This window comes from Spermophilus citellus (genome assembly GCF_964194105.1).
Source record: "Spermophilus citellus genome assembly, chromosome: 6".
In the NCBI taxonomy this organism is placed as follows: Eukaryota; Metazoa; Chordata; class Mammalia; order Rodentia; family Sciuridae; genus Spermophilus; species Spermophilus citellus.
The window spans coordinates 99,345,726-99,364,264 of record NC_138187.1 but is presented as its reverse complement, the minus strand read 5'-3'; the positions used below and the strand labels follow the sequence as shown (position 1 = coordinate 99,364,264).

At 47.1% G+C, this 18,539-nt stretch overlaps 1 protein-coding gene across 2 annotated transcripts in view; it reads right to left on the bottom strand.

The window, feature by feature from the left end:
• The window catches only part of TARBP1 (tRNA guanosine 2 -O-methyltransferase TARBP1), a 51,132-nt gene that overhangs the window by 20,711 nt on the left and 11,882 nt on the right, over window positions 1–18,539 (bottom strand). The window contains exons 7-14 of one of the 2 annotated variants that reach the window (XM_081296952.1): window positions 16,685–16,820; window positions 16,148–16,244; window positions 15,801–15,890; window positions 10,335–10,473; window positions 8,214–8,313; window positions 7,335–7,507; window positions 3,187–3,284; window positions 272–433 (exon numbers count right to left, since the gene is read on the bottom strand). In XM_081296952.1, the coding sequence (XP_081153078.1) occupies window positions 272–433; window positions 3,187–3,284; window positions 7,335–7,507; window positions 8,214–8,313; window positions 10,335–10,473; window positions 15,801–15,890; window positions 16,148–16,244; window positions 16,685–16,820 (995 nt within the window). The remainder of the gene's footprint in view (window positions 1–271; window positions 434–3,186; window positions 3,285–7,334; window positions 7,508–8,213; window positions 8,314–10,334; window positions 10,474–15,800; window positions 15,891–16,147; window positions 16,245–16,684; window positions 16,821–18,539) is intronic. The other variant, XM_081296951.1, reaches the window with a different exon arrangement.

The window sequence follows — 18,539 nt, the reverse complement described above, 5'->3', positions numbered from 1 at the left end:
TCTGGCCTCCCTCGGCCCTGGATTGCAGCACCTGAGATCCATGCTAGCAATGGTGGGCTCTGTGTGGTTGCAGCCCATGCTGGCTGCTTGCCAGAGCCAGCACTCCACTGCTCTGGGACAAGGGCTTGGCTTCCATAGTACTGTCACCTGCAGGCACTATTTTAACAACTAAGACTCAGCAAATATTTTCTGTGACTTCAAAATACTGCATAACAAGAGAACATGCATACCTAGTGTGACTTGTCAATAAAACTTGAATCTAAGAGATTACCTGTCCATTGTCGGTCTCCTGAAGGTGCCGAATGCATGCATTCTTCAAAGGAGAAATAACTCTGCAGATAGAGGCACCCGCTTTCCACCCCAACTTCAGCTGGAGATGTATGAGCTCAGTTAAGACCATCAGGTACAAGTGGCAACGGTCGAGATCTGAAACCTAGGACAAGCATTAAAACACACGCAGGCGCAGCCGTGTGGACACACAAGCAGTACAAGCCGGTCTCCTTGCAGCCTCCCAGGCCTTGCGCACACTAACTGCACGCAGCTCTCAGCCCACTTCACCAGCAAAGGCATCATCTGTCCGCACACCCACACGAGACGATATCCTGCCAAGCTATGCGCACGGGACTGCTATGCTGTGTTCAAGGTAAGAACACGAGGCTCACACACCAGCTCTGCGCCCCGGGGCCAGCTACCTGACCTCCTCAAGCCCAGCATCCTTAGCTACAGGTGGACAGCAATACCTGTCCATCACAGGGTTTTAAAACAATGAAGTGAGAGAAAGTGGTGGCCTTAGTCATTATTACAACCCAACAGACTCCACAGGAAGTCTCCACGGCACAGAGTCACCTGTCAATCTAATCTGTTTCCACTGAGCAACTGCCTGGCGCTTTGCTGGGTGCCAGGAAGCAATTCCATGGAGGAAACAGTTGTTGCACATGCTGCAGAATAAAGGACGAGGAGTGGGATGTGTGCTGGCGCGACAGTGGCAGGGGGCAGTGCTTCCTCTGGGAAGGGGCCTGGAGAAGCTCCCAAGAGGAATGATAGGGGCTTTGGCTCTCACCAGGCACACCAGAGAACCTCAACTTGAGCTGCCCGATGTGGGGGGCAGAGGGCAGTGCAGGGTGGAGACAGGGCCTCCTGTGCAGCTGCAGTTGGGGACGAGAAAGGAGGCAGTGCCCAGCTCTGGAGAGCACCAGCTCCAAAGTCCACACAGCAGAGGATGGACGTTCCACCAAGAAAGGGAACCAGGGGCTCAGGGGAGTCGAGAGAAGGATTCACCATCACTAAGGATGGGCAGCCGTCTACAGGTGGCCAGCAGCAGCCCACATGCCAAGATCAGGTCAACAGACAGGGACCTATTGGCTAGGGTTAGGACAGGGCAGTCACAGACAATCTCATCATGTCTGTCGCACGGAGATAAAAGCCGGATCAGAACAGGGTGGAGTCCACACACAGCTCATGGGGGTGGAAGGCATGGGACTCAGAAGGCCTGGGCAGTGAGGGGCAGGGAGGGGGGCTGAAAATCCAGAAAAGACCAGTAGCACAACACCCTCCCAACAGCGCAGGAGTGGCTGGGGGCTGCCCGGTGCTGTGGGCGAGGGAGGTCAGGAGCAGCCCGGGGCCGGGCACAGGCGGGCATATCCAGCGGGCAGTTGCACAGCTGCCCCATCTGCCAGCCCTGTCCTCCTCCACGCAGGGCTACGTGTACCATCGCAGATGGCCACCCTTCCATAGTATCCCTGTTAGGAGGCCACCTTGTGATCTCATTCGGTCATGAGATGCCCAAGAACTGTTGTGACAGCAGGCAGTGCAGGGCCGAGCCATGGGGATGGGGACAGGAGACAGCAGGGCATCCACTGAGCTCTGAGCTCCTACTTCACTGAGACGTAACGCCTGGTTTATTAAAGAGTAAATTCTCAAAAGACTTAAGCACTATCATAAAGAGAGTTGACTTTTTAAAAATCTTTGTGAGTAAACGAAAATAACATTAAGCCTTCCCTTTCTCAAACTGTTTTTAGCTTGTAATCCAAATATAAGCATTTAGGTTATGTAAAGGGTGCATGACAGGTCTTCTGTGTAGGTTTGAAAATTTCCAATAACAAAAAGGTAAAAATATGGGGCTGGGGTTGTGGCTCAGAGGTAGAGTGCTCACCTCGCTTGCATGAGGCACTGGGTTTGATCCTCAGCACCACATAAATATAAAACAAAGATATTGTGTCCACCTAAAACTAAAAAATAAATATTTAAAATAAAAATAAAAGGCTCTTGTCCCCCCATAAAAATAAAAACCCTAAAACAGTAATAACAACACTGAGGATAGTAAAATCATATTGGTGCAAAACTTATAGTACTATTGCTGCCTCATTAAATGCCCTTTGGAAATGCAGACGTGGGGTGCGTGACTTACAACTGTGGGTAAACACCACCCCCAGCTCTGTGCCACAAACCCTCGGGCCTACCTACCAAACCTGTCTGTCTACTTTTTCACACTTGTTCACACTGGAAAGCGCTTAACTGGACTCTGAAATAAAAGTCCTTTAAGTAAGTACATTTTCTCACTTTCTCGACAACCTAAACTTTAATTTACTTCAACATTTGTCCCAACAGGTGTCAAACAACAACAAAAACGAATGGACATTTCTATAAAATCTGTTATTTTTCAGACTATTCCTGAAAGGGAAAAACTCTACTATTTTTAGATGTCCTGGAAAGAACTCACTCTGTAGAGTACAGAGAGAGCAAAGACACAGCGATCACAGAGCAGCCTGAGTTCAAACCCACCGTTCCTAAGGCTCCCTGTAGCTCAGAACAACCAACAGAGCTAAAAAAAATAACCAACGCCCTGGCCCCAACACTATGGCCACCCATCCATAGTAGCCCTGTTAGGAGGCCAAACCAGATGTGCACATTTCAACCACGATGCACCATCTAAAACGACTTTCCTGAAGCCCTGGAAAGTAGACAGGTGTACTGTCTCCATTTGTCAGGTGAGGAAACTGAGACTCAGAGGAGCTACATAGCTGGCCAGGTCATAGACCATGACACCAATGGAAGGACGACAAGGAAGCTCCAAAAACTGTTTTTGCTGCTTCTTGAGAAACTATCATGTGAAGGCAATTTTTCTCCTCGGGTTAATACAATGACTGCCTGTGGGAACATGAAAGGAAGTACAGGTGGGTTACTCACAGTGCGAAGCTCATCCATGGTGAGTCTCCTGAGAATGAACTCGGACACGCTCTCTGAGGCGGACATGAGGAGGCTCTGCAGAAGCACGGACACCTCGTCTGTAGGGAAAAGCATCTGGCTACAATGACAGAAGTAAGAGCCCTGAAACAGAACACCGGTACGACCCAGGGTAACCTCAATTGACAGTACTTTCCTGTGCTCACTCCTGCCCCAGCGACCATCACCAAGGAAGGACAGCCCTTAGCAGGATGGCCAGGGACACGCCCCTGAACACTGAATACAGCTGTGAGCCTAGGAAAAATGCTCACGCATCCTCAGGGCAGTACACAATTCAGAAAGAAGTGACCCTAATGGTCAGGGAGCCCACTGACACCTCCTTCTGCTCATCTATGATTGCAACAGACCCAGGAGCAGCAGGAAAGCAGTGCAGCAAGGGCTGCAGTGAGCTCATCAGAGGATGAACAGAGAGACCCAGGAAGCAGAGAGCCAGTGCTTGGGAGGCTCCAGAGCGGAGTAGCCTGGGAAGTGGCCACTAAGCTCTGTGTTCTTGCTCACCCATGGCAGGTGCTGCACCGCACACCACAGATTCCAACACCGACCAACAGAGACCTCACCACCCAGCCCCAGCAGGGCCACAGGATGGGACAGGTGAGGGGCAGCTCCAGAGAGCACTCTGAGGGGTAGAATCAACACCCACAAGAGCTGGGTAACAACGCGAGGCCAGGACCTTCCCGGGTCAAATGGCTGCTGAGCAAAAGCAGCATTTGTAGCAGGACTCAAATGAGACCCATGGTCCAAGACCATGACAGTCAAAACAGCAAGGGTAAAGTGCAGAACTTTCCCAGGAGACCAGAGAGTTTCAGCTCACAGGAAGGACCATCTACAGACCATACGAAACTGTTAAAGTAGCTCTTATAAAAATGCTTCCTCAAGCAATCAGAACACTCTTAAAACAAGTAAAACAGAAAGTCTCAGCAGATAAATCAAAGAGATACAGAAATCTTAAGACTGGGAAGTGTAATAACTGAAACAAAAGAAGAGACAGGAGTCCATGAACTTAAAAATAAGTCACTAAAAATATACAATCTGAGAAACAGAGAAAAATATCTAAAAAAAAAAAGACTCTCAGATGCCTATGGGGTATAACAAAGATCTATCACTCATGCCATCAGGGACCAGAAGGACAAGAGGAATAGTGTGGTGCTGAAAAAGTATTTGACTTAAAAAAAAAAAAAAAAAACTTCCGAAATGTGATAAAGGATATAAATATACAGACTGAAAGAGATCAGGAGATTTCAAAAGGATAACCTCCCCTCCTTAAAGGACTCCTACCAAGATACCTAACCACATGCTGAAAACTGGGGATGAAGCAGTAATGCTGGAAGCAGAGAGAAATAACACAGGAGGGAAGATTCTGAACCACCCTAGAGACCAGAGGCCAGCAGCTCAACAATTCAACCTGCTGAAAGGTAAGATCTGTCAAACCTACAATTTATACCCAGCAAAAGTATCCTTTAGATAGGAGGTGAACAGAGAGATCCTCAGATGAAAGAAAACTAGTATTATTCATTGCCAACAAACGTGTTCCAAAAGAAATGCTACAGGAAGCTTTTAAAATAAAAGGGCTTCAATGCCATAGGGACACCTGAACATCAAGAATGGAAGGAGAGCAAAGGAAACCTGCAGGCACCAGTGAATAGCACCTTCTTCTCTCGAGTTCTTTAAAATGGCTGATGGCTAAAAGCAAAGATAACACCATCTGAAACAGCTCTGCACAAACGTAAATAGGAGGCCACTGTAAAGGGGATGGGGGTGGGAAGGAGCCTATATAAGGTGGGAAGTTCCTATATTCATTTCAAGTGATTAAATATTAATTCGAAGTACACTACAAAAAGTATGTACATTGTAATTCTACAGCGAGCACTAAAATAGCTGAACATTTAATGCAAACACAATAGTAGGACAAACGGAAATGGAATACAAAATATCGTAATGCTCAAATTGACCAAAAGAAGCTACAAGAAAGGAAAAAGAAAAAATTTTAAAAACATAAGGGAAATAAACAGAATACAAAAAATAAAGTGACAGACCTAAATCCTGACACAAAAATTATTAGATCAAAAGCAAATGGGCAGCCCTGCCCAGTGGCATGAGCCCAGAGTCCCCACTCCTTAGGAGGCTGAGGTGAGAGTACCACGTGGACCCAGGAGCCAGGGGCCAATCTGGGCAATGCAGGAGAACCCACTCCAAAAAAAAAAAAAAAGAGAAAAAGAAAAAGAAAAATATAAAGAAGTGCAAATGATCTACATCAATTAAAAGACAGAGACTATCAGGGTAGATATAAAAAATCAGGCCCTTACCACATGCCGTCTGTAAGAAATCCACTTCAAATACAAAGATCTAAATAGAAAAGAAGCCGTAAGAGAATCTACCTCATGAATTCTAATCCAAATACGCCGGTTCTATAAAGCCTCAGACAGAGGCTTTATAAAAAGGAAAAGGAAACCACAGAGTCAAACCCAGGCGTGCCCAGGGGCAAGTCTGTAAGGACACTGCCACGAGGCCTGCTGGGAGAGTCCTGTCTTCACACTGGTGCTGGGAAGACTGAGCGTTCACCTGCCCACCTGCTGGAAAAGGAAACTCATGAAAACACCCCCTCTTCACCCTGAAGAAACCAACCAAGACGCCCACAGGCTCGGACGGGAGACCCTGACAAGCAAAGATAACATCATCTCAAACAGCTCTAGTGCAGCAACAACAACAGGAAAAGGCTCCTTTCTTGGGCCTCAGTGAGGAGTCCCCATGACACCAGCAGCACCGATGAGCTCAGTGCAAAGTGACGAGGGAGAAGATACAAGAGCAGGAAGCCTGCAGAGCAGAGACAAGCCGTGAAACAAGACGCCCCAGGCTGGGCTCTAGCTTCCAGCCATGGTTCTGAGCCTGAAATGGCTCCGGAGTCCCCTGCTGTGTCCCACGCCTGCCACGTGCAGGGCCAGTGCTGCACGATGCTCCTGTCACAGATGACGGCAGGGCAGAGGAAACCTGGGGATGCCAGGTATTTCCGTGGCCTAAGTGGGGTGGCTCCCTGGGTGCGACACACTCAAAGCCCATGGAATAGTACAGTTTTTAACATCTCAATCACACCTCGATGAAGTGGTTTTAAAAGAGCATCAGTGTCATTAAAGAGCACCAGCATAAGTGGGAAAAACCTTTTCTAAACTGTATGCAGGTGAAAAGGAAAAGCCAAAGCAGGGTTGTGGAGGAGGCCTGAGGAGGCAACAGGCCAGCTCACCCAGGGCGGGCCCAGGGCCCAGGTGGTGCGGTCACCGTGTGTCCAGCACACATGACCCCACACGCTCACTTGTATCAAGCATTGCCAGGACTTTTCAAAGCGCAAGACCTCACCCAGTGCTGAGAACCCAAGGATAAACAGTCACTGTCAGGACACGTTGAAAGGATCAAATTGATTCCTTGAAGGAGCCAAAAATCTGACAAGTGACTGTCGAGTTCATAGCAGCTGGTTTTGCTCCCATTAGAGAGGATATCAAAATTTTGATACTAGACTCAATATTTCATAAACATGCGTTCAAATCTAATCATATCAATATCACTAACTTATATTGATATATATATAAATATATATATATATCAATGAATTTTTAAACAGTAAATTTCTAAAATTACAAATGCAATTGGTCAGAAAAGGTTGGAAGCTGAGGTTCACACATCAAAACTCTCATCTCTGAAGGCCACGAGGTCTCCGCTGTTGCCCGTACATCTTAGCCAGAGTGGAGCAGTGTGCTCGGTGCCTTCACCTACACCACGTATTTTCTACACCATTAGAAGCAAAGCAAGCGCAGGATCACCCCCTCACTCACACCTCAGCCTCCTGCTTCCCACAGCATCTAGCTTGGTGGCAACTGGAAACAGACCCTGATAACCAGATGTGACAGAGTGACCATTTTCAGTGGTCTGGAAATTAACGAGCAAAAGCATAAGTTTTTTAAAAAAGCAAATGAAACACTGTAACATGCAGCGTGACCAGTACCTGTCACTCACTGGAGCCCAGCTCCCTGTTGCCCACACCCCCAGGAGATGCTCTCCTTCTCCTGAATGCAGCGACCCGCCGAGCAGGACACTGTCCTCACCTTCCTGGGCGCTGGAGCCCCTCAACGTGCACGTGTGCAACAACATCAGTAGCAGCTGGAGACACCGGTCAGTCTTGGGCACTGGCACGTAGGCATTTGTACCGAACTTCATCAGGGCTCCCAGCAGGGGATCCAAGAACAGCCTCAACACGTTCTGTGTCCTCTGCTTTTCACTACACGTGAAAAAACATGCCCAAGTCAATCACCTCCAAAGCATACGGGTTATTTCCCATCTGTACTCTGTGGGGTTGGTTAGCCGAGTCACATACAAGGTCACCCTGCAGATGACCAAGTACCCAGTACCCACAGTGAATCTCTCAGTCTCTACTTTCTCAATTATAGTGATTCTCTAGAGCAGAAAGCACAGGGCAGGACCACGGCTGCCACCCCCAGGCCCTGGGGAACCTGTACCAGCTTAGGCATAAGTCATCCTGAGGGCCTGCTTCCATGACACAGAGAAATAAGACACAAACTAGTCAAAAAGAACAGATGTGTTTAAAAAGTACAAAAGAATTGAGGTGGCTTTATCCTTATTATCATTTTTTAAAATTATGTATTTTACAAAGGAGTCAGATCCAGTAATGCCTCCCCCAATCTTACGGGGCCTCCCACAGCCCAATCCTCTAATGCTGGTAGAAAACCAGGGGTTTTTACCTTCTCTAGTTAAACATTAAAATGTTAAATTTAATTTAGTGTTTAACTTAGCAACCTAAAAGCACCAGTAAGTCCCCTTTCCTATGTACTGACTGTTAATTTTAAACACTTCTTCGGAGTGTTACCAATGTCGTGGCCCAGTCCCAGGACCAGCTCTACACGAGGCACTGAAGAGCCTGAACACGCGTCAGATGTCTGATGGGTTCTTGTCACCAGGTCCATTACCTGTATTGGGCCTTCTTTCCTTCCACATCCACCGCCAGCAACACCATCGTGGCCGTCAGCCGGGCCTCTAGCCCATCAGGCATGAGGCCGCCTTCTCCTGCTGAGGGACAGAAGTCGAGGTTTGCAAGACATTAACAAAACCTTTCAGAGACGCGGCTTCAGAGGCAAAACAGCTAAGTGATAGTTCCTTCTCATGTTTATATTAGAGCAACAGCCATGGCCCGTGAGGGTCAGTATCACATGCTCAGGGTGAAAACAAAACCAACTGCACGAGTGCTGCATGCCTCACACTGATCTGCGCACCGACCACACCATGGTCCCCATGCCTGGGAACCTACAGGCAGCACGGGAAGAAAGCTGCAATCACACGCTAGGAAGGACACAGAACCAGAACCCCGAGAAGAGGAGCAGGTGCCACAGCAGGGCACTGCCCTGGAGGGTAGCAGGAGCAGGCTCCCTGAAGAGCAGGCTCCGCTGACTGGATGGCTGAGAAGGACCAGCTAGGTGGGAAACAAGACCTCCAAACAAGGAGAGCGGCCAGGGCTCCGCAAGGGAAGGGCCTGCCCATTCCAGGACACAGCACGCCCAGCAAGCCACCATGGTCTTGGTGGGACCAGGACTCCCAGCAGAGGAGTCTGCCCTCCAGGAAGCCTCTGAAGGCAACCCACACAAGAATGAGGGGAAATGCTTAAGGTAGAAATTAGCATTTGAAAAGATTTCCCCAGAGAAACAGAGCAAGGGTGAGAAGAGGCAGAGGGGAGGCAGGGCGGAGGCCCAAAGGCCAGGCTGCAGGCCTCCACCCACCTCTAAGGGCCTGACAACTCTCAAGGAAAAGCACAACAGAGAGAAATGTTCCAAGAAAGATAAACTCATGCATGCTGAAAGGATAATTATCTGATCATTTAAGACCTATGCCATGATCAGATTAGAGAAATCAGCAAATGAAAATGAGCTGGTTTGAGACAAAGGAAATTTAGGACACATTAAATTCAAAGATGCAATTTTACCAAATTATCGCTAATGATATTAATGAAGGCGAAGCATTAGAAATGTAAAAAGAATTCTAATTAAAGAGCCTGCTAAGACTCTTTCTCTCATACTGTCCTCAAAGAAGGGGTCTTTATAAAACTGCTCTTCAGTGGCTGGGGATACAGCTCTGTGGCAGAGAGCCTGCCAGGCACCTGTGAAGCCTGGGCTTGATCCCCAGCACGCAAACACAGACCAAATCCTGGTCTTCACTAAGTATGTGATAAAAAGAAAAAAATTAACAACACCATCCATTCAAAAAAATTTTCTCTAAAACTGTTTCTTGTAATCAGCGCATGCTAAAGGGAAACTCTGAAAACAAGAAACATCAATCTGTGTCCACATATTTTCCATTACACAGATTCCAAAACGTACGTCTAGCTCCAGGATCAGTGCTGTAGAATAAATTAATCCATTTAATTTATTGCGGAGCAGCCTAGGCATCCAGCAATGGATGAAAAACATATGGAATACACACTAGAGTTTTATTCAGCCATAAAGAAGAATGAAATCATGTCACTGCAGGAAAATGGACGGACTTGAGACCATCGTGTTAAGTGAAATGAGTCAACTCTGACCATCAAGGGTCACATGTTTCCTCTCATGGGCAGAAGCCAGAGAGGAAAAGTAAAAGGGGAGTGGGGGTCATCAAAATGGAAGGGAAACCAGTGTAGGAGAGGGGGAGGAGGAAGGGAGGAAAGGAACACTGGGGAGGGAACTGGCCACATCACATTGTCACACTGTGTGAGGACAGATCCCACCACTGTGTACAGCTACAATGCAGCCACAAAAAATATGGGGAAAAAATTACCATATATGAGAAATAGAAATTATTAATGAAAAATAAAGTGTCCTTGTGTCCAATTCCTACTGTGGTGACTCAGCAGCTTCTGGACGTCTGAAATAGTGTGACATCACAAGTCTCAGAACAGCTGAAGTGTAAACAGGGGGCAGAACTTCTGCTACTCACACGATCAGACTGAAATTCAAGTTCAACATCAGCAAATCATCACACATTTGCTTCAGAATCTGAGAGGCCAGTGAAGCTCTCTTGGAAAGCATCTGGCTCGGTCCACACACAGCCCTCAGACTCACCTTCCCAGGCAGGGGACCTCACGTACTCCTGGACGAGGTTCTTCACGTATGTGGCCAAGGATGCCTCCTGCAGGCCCTGGGAGCTGCTGGCAGAGGGTTGCCTGAAGTACAGCTCGTTCCCACGCAGCCAGTCACAGAGCTGGGAGGGGACACGGAATAGATGGCTTAAGCCTACCTGAACACAGCCTTGCTGGTGTCCCTAAGCCAGCTTCTTTCTTCCATAATAAACTGAGCGTAAGTCCTCAGTACAACGGCCCCGTGACGCTCTCAGGGGACAGCGCAGGACTGCATACAGTCTACATGCATTGTGCGTACAGTTGGTGGCTCAGTCATGAGACACAGCTGACCACCTGACACGACAGTGTCTGTACCACTAACACAACGAAGCATCCCACACAAAATGTACCTTCCGAGAAAGCATTCTTAAACAATGTCTTTATACAAAATAGCACATTATATAAAACAAATCACAATCGTAAATTAAGACTCATTCCAGCTTCCTATATGAAAATAAGAACTTTTATTTTTGAAAGAATGTAAGAGTTGATGAAAATTGTACCTAAAGTTTCCTACCCTTCTCACAACTTATTTACCATGTGTACGTATTAAAAAATACTGACTTAAAAGAGAAATGCCATTGCAGCCCTACTCCATTACATCTCTTAGAAGTCCAACAAAAATAAAAGTCACAGGATTTCACAATTAATCTCTGATCAGATGTAACTGTGAATTTGAACATTAATCAATATGAATTTAAATGCGAACTTAAATATGTTTTTACAGTGTCTTTCTTCATGTACACTTCAATAAATGAGTTCAAATATGAAGGAAGTAGCCTGATGTGGTGGCACACGCCTGTTATCCCAGGAGGTCAGAGGCTGAGGTAGGAGGATCATAAGTTCGAAGACAATCTCGCAACTCAGCAAGGCCCCAAGCAATACAGTGAGACCCTATCTTTAAAATTAAAAAAATAAAAAAGGGCTGGGGATGAGGCTAAGTGTTTAAGAGCCCCTGAGTTCAACTCCTGGGAAGGAAGGAAGGAAAGAAAGAAAGGAAGGAAGGAAGAAAGAAAGGAAGAAAGAAAGGAAGGAAGGAAGGAAGGAAGGAAGGAAGAAAGGAAGGAAGGAAGGAAGGAAGAAAGGAAGGAAGGAAGAAAGGAAGAAAGGAAGGAAGACAGGAAGAAAGAAAGAAAGAAAGAAAGAAAGAAAGAAAGAAAGAAAGAAAGAAAGAAAGAAAGAAAATGAAGAAAATAATTATGTAATCAATCTCCCTTTTAAAAAGAACATTTAAAATATTTTTTGCATCTGTTAAGGGCATCCAAAGTTACATGTAAGAGAGGCAAAATAACTAGATTGTTGACAATAATAATAATACATTACAAAGTCAAGGGTACAGCCAGCTTGACCTAAGACATACTCAGGCCAGGCTGCGGGTGTGGCCTGAATGTGCAACAAGGGTTCCTTTGACAGAAGCGTGGACCCCACTGGGGCAGCCCTGAGAGGGTGGGGACTCTAAGAGTGGGGCTCAATGGAAGGTGACCAGTCAGCAAGGCTTCAATGGTATCAATCTCATGGAGTGGGTTCTCATGACAGCAAGCTGTCACACAGCGAAGCATCGCACAGAAGTGGCCCTTCTGCCTGGGCCAGCTCCCTTTCCATTCCTCTACCATGTTCTAACAGACAGAGGGGCCTCTTCAGAATGCCAGAACCACTCTGTCTGGACCCTCTAGCCACCAGCACTGTGGGCCTAAAAACCTCTTTGTAAAGTACACAGCCTCAGGTATTGTATTTTGTTATAGCCACATAGACAATTCAATACATAAACATGTACTGATTCAGTATATTAAGTACTTTCATTATTAAACAAACAAACAAACAAAAAGAATAAAATTTGGTTCCATCCACAAGCCACCAGACCATAAGCATCCAAGGACAGCCACTATGTTTCTCTTGCTGCCCGGCAGAATGCCTGGCGTACAGAGGAGGGTGGTAAATAGTCCTCAGTAAATGAATTCAAGGTATCAGGAGATCAGCAAAGCCAGCTACAGGAAAGTGAGAGGAGGAGGAGGAGGACGGAAGCAGATGTGAATGGATTACAGAACCCAAAATTAAGTGGAGCAAATAAAGACCTGGATCCTTAATAAAAAAAAAAAAAAAAAAAACATAAAACAGAAAGGCCTGGCTTGTTGAACCAAAGGGAGGACAAGTAGCAGCAGACACTTGGACTCAGCCCAGGGATACATGCGCTTTCCCACTCCCACCTCACGCTTACACCAGACGGCAAGATGAACTCAGGTGGACTAGAGCCCACAGTGTGCAAACCAGACCTGCCAACTGCAGGGCGAGGCCTATGGGGACACCTGAAGAGACACTTCGACCATCAGACCCAAGGACAGGAGACTCGTTTACTGGGTATCTGAAATAAACCACTGCCCCTCACTCAAGTTTTTTAGGTGCAAGGGGCTAAATCTTAGGCCTTATCTTTTGGCAGTACATGATAAAATACTTATAGATGAAATAAAATCTGATAGGATTAGACTCAGAATAATTAAGAGAGGAAAGAAGAAGAGAGAGAGGTCATAGGTGAAGAAAACTGGCCATAGCAGTGATGGCACTGGATGATGACAGACACATGAAAGCTGTTAGACTCTTTAAGGATTTTTAAATTTTCCTAATAAAAAAAAAAAGTTAAGAAAAAAAATGAAAACTAGATGAAGAAGTGTCCAACCTCAACAGACACAAAATCACACTGAGATGACCTTTCTCTTCCACTGGCCTGGAGAAAGTTCAAGTGTCCAAAGAGAAACCCAAGCAGTCTGCAGTGGATGGCACAGCAATACCCAATGATACCCAGGCCCTCATCCCTGGAAACTGTGACTGTCACCTTCTGGGAAAAGGGTCTCAGGCCATAATTCAGTGGAGGATTCCAGTAAGGAGCCCTGCATTACCTGACGACCCCCTGGCTCTCATGAACACCAGGCAGAGACCTGAAGATGCTGGGCTGCTGGGCTGGGAGGGGAAGGGCTGCAGCTCTAGAAGCTGGGGTGAGGAGATGATTCTCCCCGAGAACCTTGGTTTCAGCCCATGAAACTGACTTCAGACTTCCAAGCCCCAGCAGGGAGTGAGACAAACACATGCTATCTTCAGCCACTCCATCTGTGGTAAGAAAACTAACACACATCCATGGGGGACACATGGCCGCACCCCCAGAACCACATATGCACTTCACCTTACCAGCAATCCCACTCCTAAGAACCTGTCCTACAGGCAGATCTGCAGAAGTGAACAACAAGATCACCTAGGCACCTTCTCTGTAAAAGCAAAGACTGGTCAAACAGGAGCCCAGGATTGGGGAGCTGAAAGAAGAGAGCACAAGGACCCAGGGGACACTACACATGCACAGCATGAGAAAGGCCTCTGCATGCTGACTGAAACTCATGAGGGCGCTTTAGTTAAAGTCTGAAGGGTGGCACGCAGAGTCTGCATCAGAAGCTACCACTTCTTTAGGGACAGGCAGGGCAGAAGAGCAAGAGCAGCAAGATGTTCCTGGCCAATGATTTCAATCTTCAAACCATGGAGATTCATTACCTAGTCAGGCAGGTGAAGCTGAGTGTATAAAAACAAACTAAGAAAAGTTATTTGCAAGATACATAACTTATCAATACCCTCAATATTAAAAAAAAAAAAAAAAACATTTATTCAAGTAGAAAAAAAAAACACTAAAACCCCTAAAAGAAAATGCAGGAAGGATGAAAACAGACAATTCACAGAGGATATACGAAAAATAAGAAGCATGAGAGTGTCGAAAACACAAGGAATCAGAGAGAGACAAATGACAATGATAAGTACCATGCTCATCTACCAGTGGTGAGAACTCCCAGGGGGAGGCGTGCAGGCCTGCGGGCTGTGTGGTGATGTGGACACGCACCTCCAGACCCCCAGGCTCCGCTCTGTCCTGCAAGAACGTTAAGATGCTGAGACCCAGCAGTGCCAATCCTGCGAACCCACCCTCTAGAGAGGTGTAGATAAGTCAATGCCTGTGGGAACATGCCATGCTCAGTATGTTTATGAGAGCAAAAACTGCAGCCAGTCCAATGGAGAGCTGATTCAAAACCAAAATATTTCATTAACTGAATTTTTAAATATCACAACTTAAGATTATTAGCAAAATGCCAAAATACTCAGATTTATGAAAACAAAAAATAAAATTCAAAACCGTGCAATCTTAATTACTGTAAGAACATCTTATGTAACAATATATTAATTCATCTTTTTAAAAATACACAATTAGCCAGGCACAGTGGCACACAACTGCAATCCCAGTGGCTCGGGAGGCTGAGGCAGGAGATCATGAGTTCAAAGCCTTAGCAAAAACGAGGCACTAAGTAATTCAGTGAGACGCTGTCTCTAAATAAATAAAATACAAAAAAGGGCTGAGAATGTGACTCAATGGTTGAGTGCCCTTCACTTAAACAAAAAGCAAGAAAGAGTACATATGTTCATGGGAAATAAAATTAAGGAACAAAGCAAAATGTATGGATTCAGTTTGACAACAAACATTACAGGTGGTTTTTGTTTATTTACATGGTTCTATATTTTTTCTAATTCCATATAATTAGTTGCATCACGATAAAGACAGTGAATTCTAGTGTTTAAAGCCCTCTCACTGACCCTCCTTAATTCCAGTTGATCCACACACTGGGATCAACTCATCCTCCTGTACCCGAGGCAGGTTTGTCACACCTCCTGTCACACCATCCAGGCAGGTCCCTCATTCCTCTCCATAAATGATGGTCACAACGGCCCTCAAAAGGAAATCACTCCTCCTCAGTAGTCTCTTAGGCACCGAACAGACATGTTTTAAATGTATGGTTCCTACCCTTAAAAGAGGTAGAACTCAAGCAAGTATATAATAAAAAAGAGCTAAAATCAGTAAATTAATAGTGTGAATTAAGTCCCATTTAAAAAAAAAAAAAAAAAAAAAAGAGGTGGTGGCGGCAGCCAAGCCTTGCAGCATCCCCTGAAAACAGAGGTGGTCAGAGAGGCAGCAGGGCCTCCAGGCCAGGAAGGTCGAGGACTTGTCCTCTCGCGGGGCAGCTTCCCAGGAGTCTGGACCATGCAGGGGAGGAGAGAGTCTAACACTAGGACCTAGAGTCAGGAGAATTACCAATGACCCCAATGTCAGGTCAGGCCAGGGCTACTACCTGAGAGAACTGAGAGAGTCTCCCTGCTGCTCACGCTGTGGGGCCTGACGTGGCCCAATTCTCATGGCACCTGGTCAAGGACCCTCCCAGCTCCCCTGCAGGCAGCCCTCCCCCACAGCCCCAGCTCCACTCGAGGACCACACACAGAGCCACAGAGTCCCTGCTGGCAGGCCACAGGGTGATCCTGGCATCCTACCCACCAATCAGGAGCAAACTCAGAAAGTGAGTTTATAAAGCGTCGAAGCGCTCAAGTGTGGTCTTACCTCTGTCCACAGCAGAGTTCCTCGTCCTAAGGATTCCTCCTGTCTCAGAGACATGAGGAGTGCAGAGACATCGCAGAGGGACACTTGCTCCTAGGCAGGGAGTTTGAAGAGTACTGTTTAGTATTTGTAAGTGAAAGGGATGACCATGACGTGACCTGGTTATGGTAGAGCATCTCCAGTTACTCACTCTGCACACGGGCCTCCCATCCCCAGGACAGGGTAAATTCACCAAAGTTCCCAGGGCCCGCAGAGCTACAGCCTACTGAAGGTGCGGGGCCAGGCTGCTGCTCCTGTCCACAACCACACCCTGAGACAGACCCACAAAGGGAATTTGGAGGGTCACTTACCACGTCCACCAAACGCAGAGCCGCCTGAAGTAAATAGCACTGTGCTGCGCCCCGCAGCAGGACCTGGTGTGTGACCATGGTGCACCGAAGAACATCCCTGCCACCAAACAAAGAGGACCCTTCCACACCCACCACCTAGACACAGGGCAGCCCTTTCCACATTCCAAAGACAATGCTAACCATCAGTGACTACTGATATAACTTTACAACTTCAGTATGAAACAAATCTCTTCTAAAAATAAGACTAAAAATGAAGACGCTTTTAAAGTATGAATTTTACATTTTTTGAAACACACTCTAATCAATATTATGCATTGATATTTTATCTTTAGTTTTATACTTACCAATAAAAAAAATCTTGCTGGCCTTAAAATGGTCAAAGTCCAAGAGCACATATCTTGTACCCGTTTAAAATTAGTAATTCATGAAACAAAGTGAGCTCAACTACATAGTGTAAAATCATTGACTGAGCCACATGCTTTAGACTAGAGGACAGGGAAAAACATGGACAGAAAAGGCAAACGAACAGTCCTGTACCTGAGGGCCAGCAGCCCTTCCACTCCCAGGGCCTTGCACCGCGGGACACTCGCCAGAGCCCTGGACAGAAAGAGCACAGGCACCGCACACCAGTGCCTGCTTGTCATCTTCTGAAGGAACCTGAGCAGAAAGCCACCTGGAAAAAGGGGGAAAGGGCGTCTTTGTCAAAGAGTACCAGGAAGACACTCAGTGCCCTAAGGTACGAGGGAAACACAATGCCACCCCACAGGTGACTCCACACCTGCGAGGACAGCGAGGGTGGCGGGCTCCAGAGACCTGAGGGCACCCGGGGAGCGTGGAGTCTGGACCTGCGCACGGGCGTGCCAACAGAGCAACCACCTGCACAGAGTGGGCTTCTCCAAGACACCATCAGCGTACCCTGTGACCCCACACCCAAGGGAACCAAAACAACAGGCACAAACCATGCAAGTGACAGCCAGCCAACCAGGAGATAGACAAGATGGGCACTGCCCACATGGTGGCATGAGCTAACCGTGGGCAGGAAGGGTGACATCTGCATGAACCTCAGAAACATGGCTCAGGGAGATGGGACGCCTGGCCGCAAGGTCCAGCTACAGCAGCAGAGTGGCTGGCGGCTGCCGGGAGCTGTGGGAAGGAGGGGGGGAGGCCTGCTACCAGCATGGAGGTCACTTTGGGGCTGATGGAACACTCTGGAATCAGATAGGGTGGCAGTCGAACAAGTGTGAGGACAACCAACCACACTTGTTGGTTAATTAACAACACAGGACTGAGCCTGTGAAAGGGCCATTGAGAATTTCAATGAAGCTGTTGTTGCTTAAAAAAAAATGATAATAATCCATGTTCTTTCAGTTTCCGTTTCCTTCCTATCTAGGAAGATGAGACACCCACAGCACCATGGAGACGCGGGTCGCCATGCAGGTACACTTTTTGAAAAAACTAGCAGTAAGGCTTCAGCTGGGGGGAGCGGGAGGCTGGCCTGACCCTGGCCTCAGCAGCACACCTTCCTCATAGCTGTCCTACTGCCCTGGACTCCGACACTTCTCTCCCAAGACTCAGGGATGGTGCTTTCCTTCCTCCTCCTCTGGACTGAGGGGGGTTCAACCAAGGCCCTAGGGCCATGCAGTTAGTGACAGTCACCATTTTCTCAGATCAGCACCGTAGAAGGACTTTAAGAAAGCTCAGAATTGCCCATGGGGGTTATACGTATTTCATATCTTCTAAAGTAACCAACACAAAACTAGATATATTCACAGAAACTGTGACTGCAAAAAACAAAAAAAAAAAAAAAAAAATCACCAAGAACTGACCAAAGATTTCAACTCTCTCTTCTGGGCACACCAACCAAGTTCATGAAACCTCAGGGTGTGGCCAACCTTCACTCAAGACGCCAGGAGACAGTGAGTTGCCTCACGCTCATCCCACAGACTTACCAAGCCCAGCTGAGCCATGAATGCCAGGCACCCTGACCCTACCTGGTGGCACTGGGGTGTGGCCCATGTGGGTGGCTGGAGGCCAGACACTACAACTAAAGCAGGGGTCCAAACTGAATTCTCCATCAACTGACTGTTTTAAAAAAGCAAGCGAAACCACTGACTTTCTGTAAAACTTATAATAATGACTGAAACAGACCGTGTTTCCCTTTCTCCTGAGTTTTAAAACTGAAAGAATCATTGGTCATCTGGTCATCTGGCTTGCAGATTAACTACAAAGGACAAAAAAGCATCCCACAGCCTGGGTCAACTTCTAGCTCACGGAGCAGGACTGAAGGAAGGACCTGAAAGCACAGCATCCGGCTGCTCGGCCAGGGACGCCCACGGTACCTGCGCCTGCGATGCTCACTTCCTTGGGAAGAAGAGCAAACCCCCAATCTGAG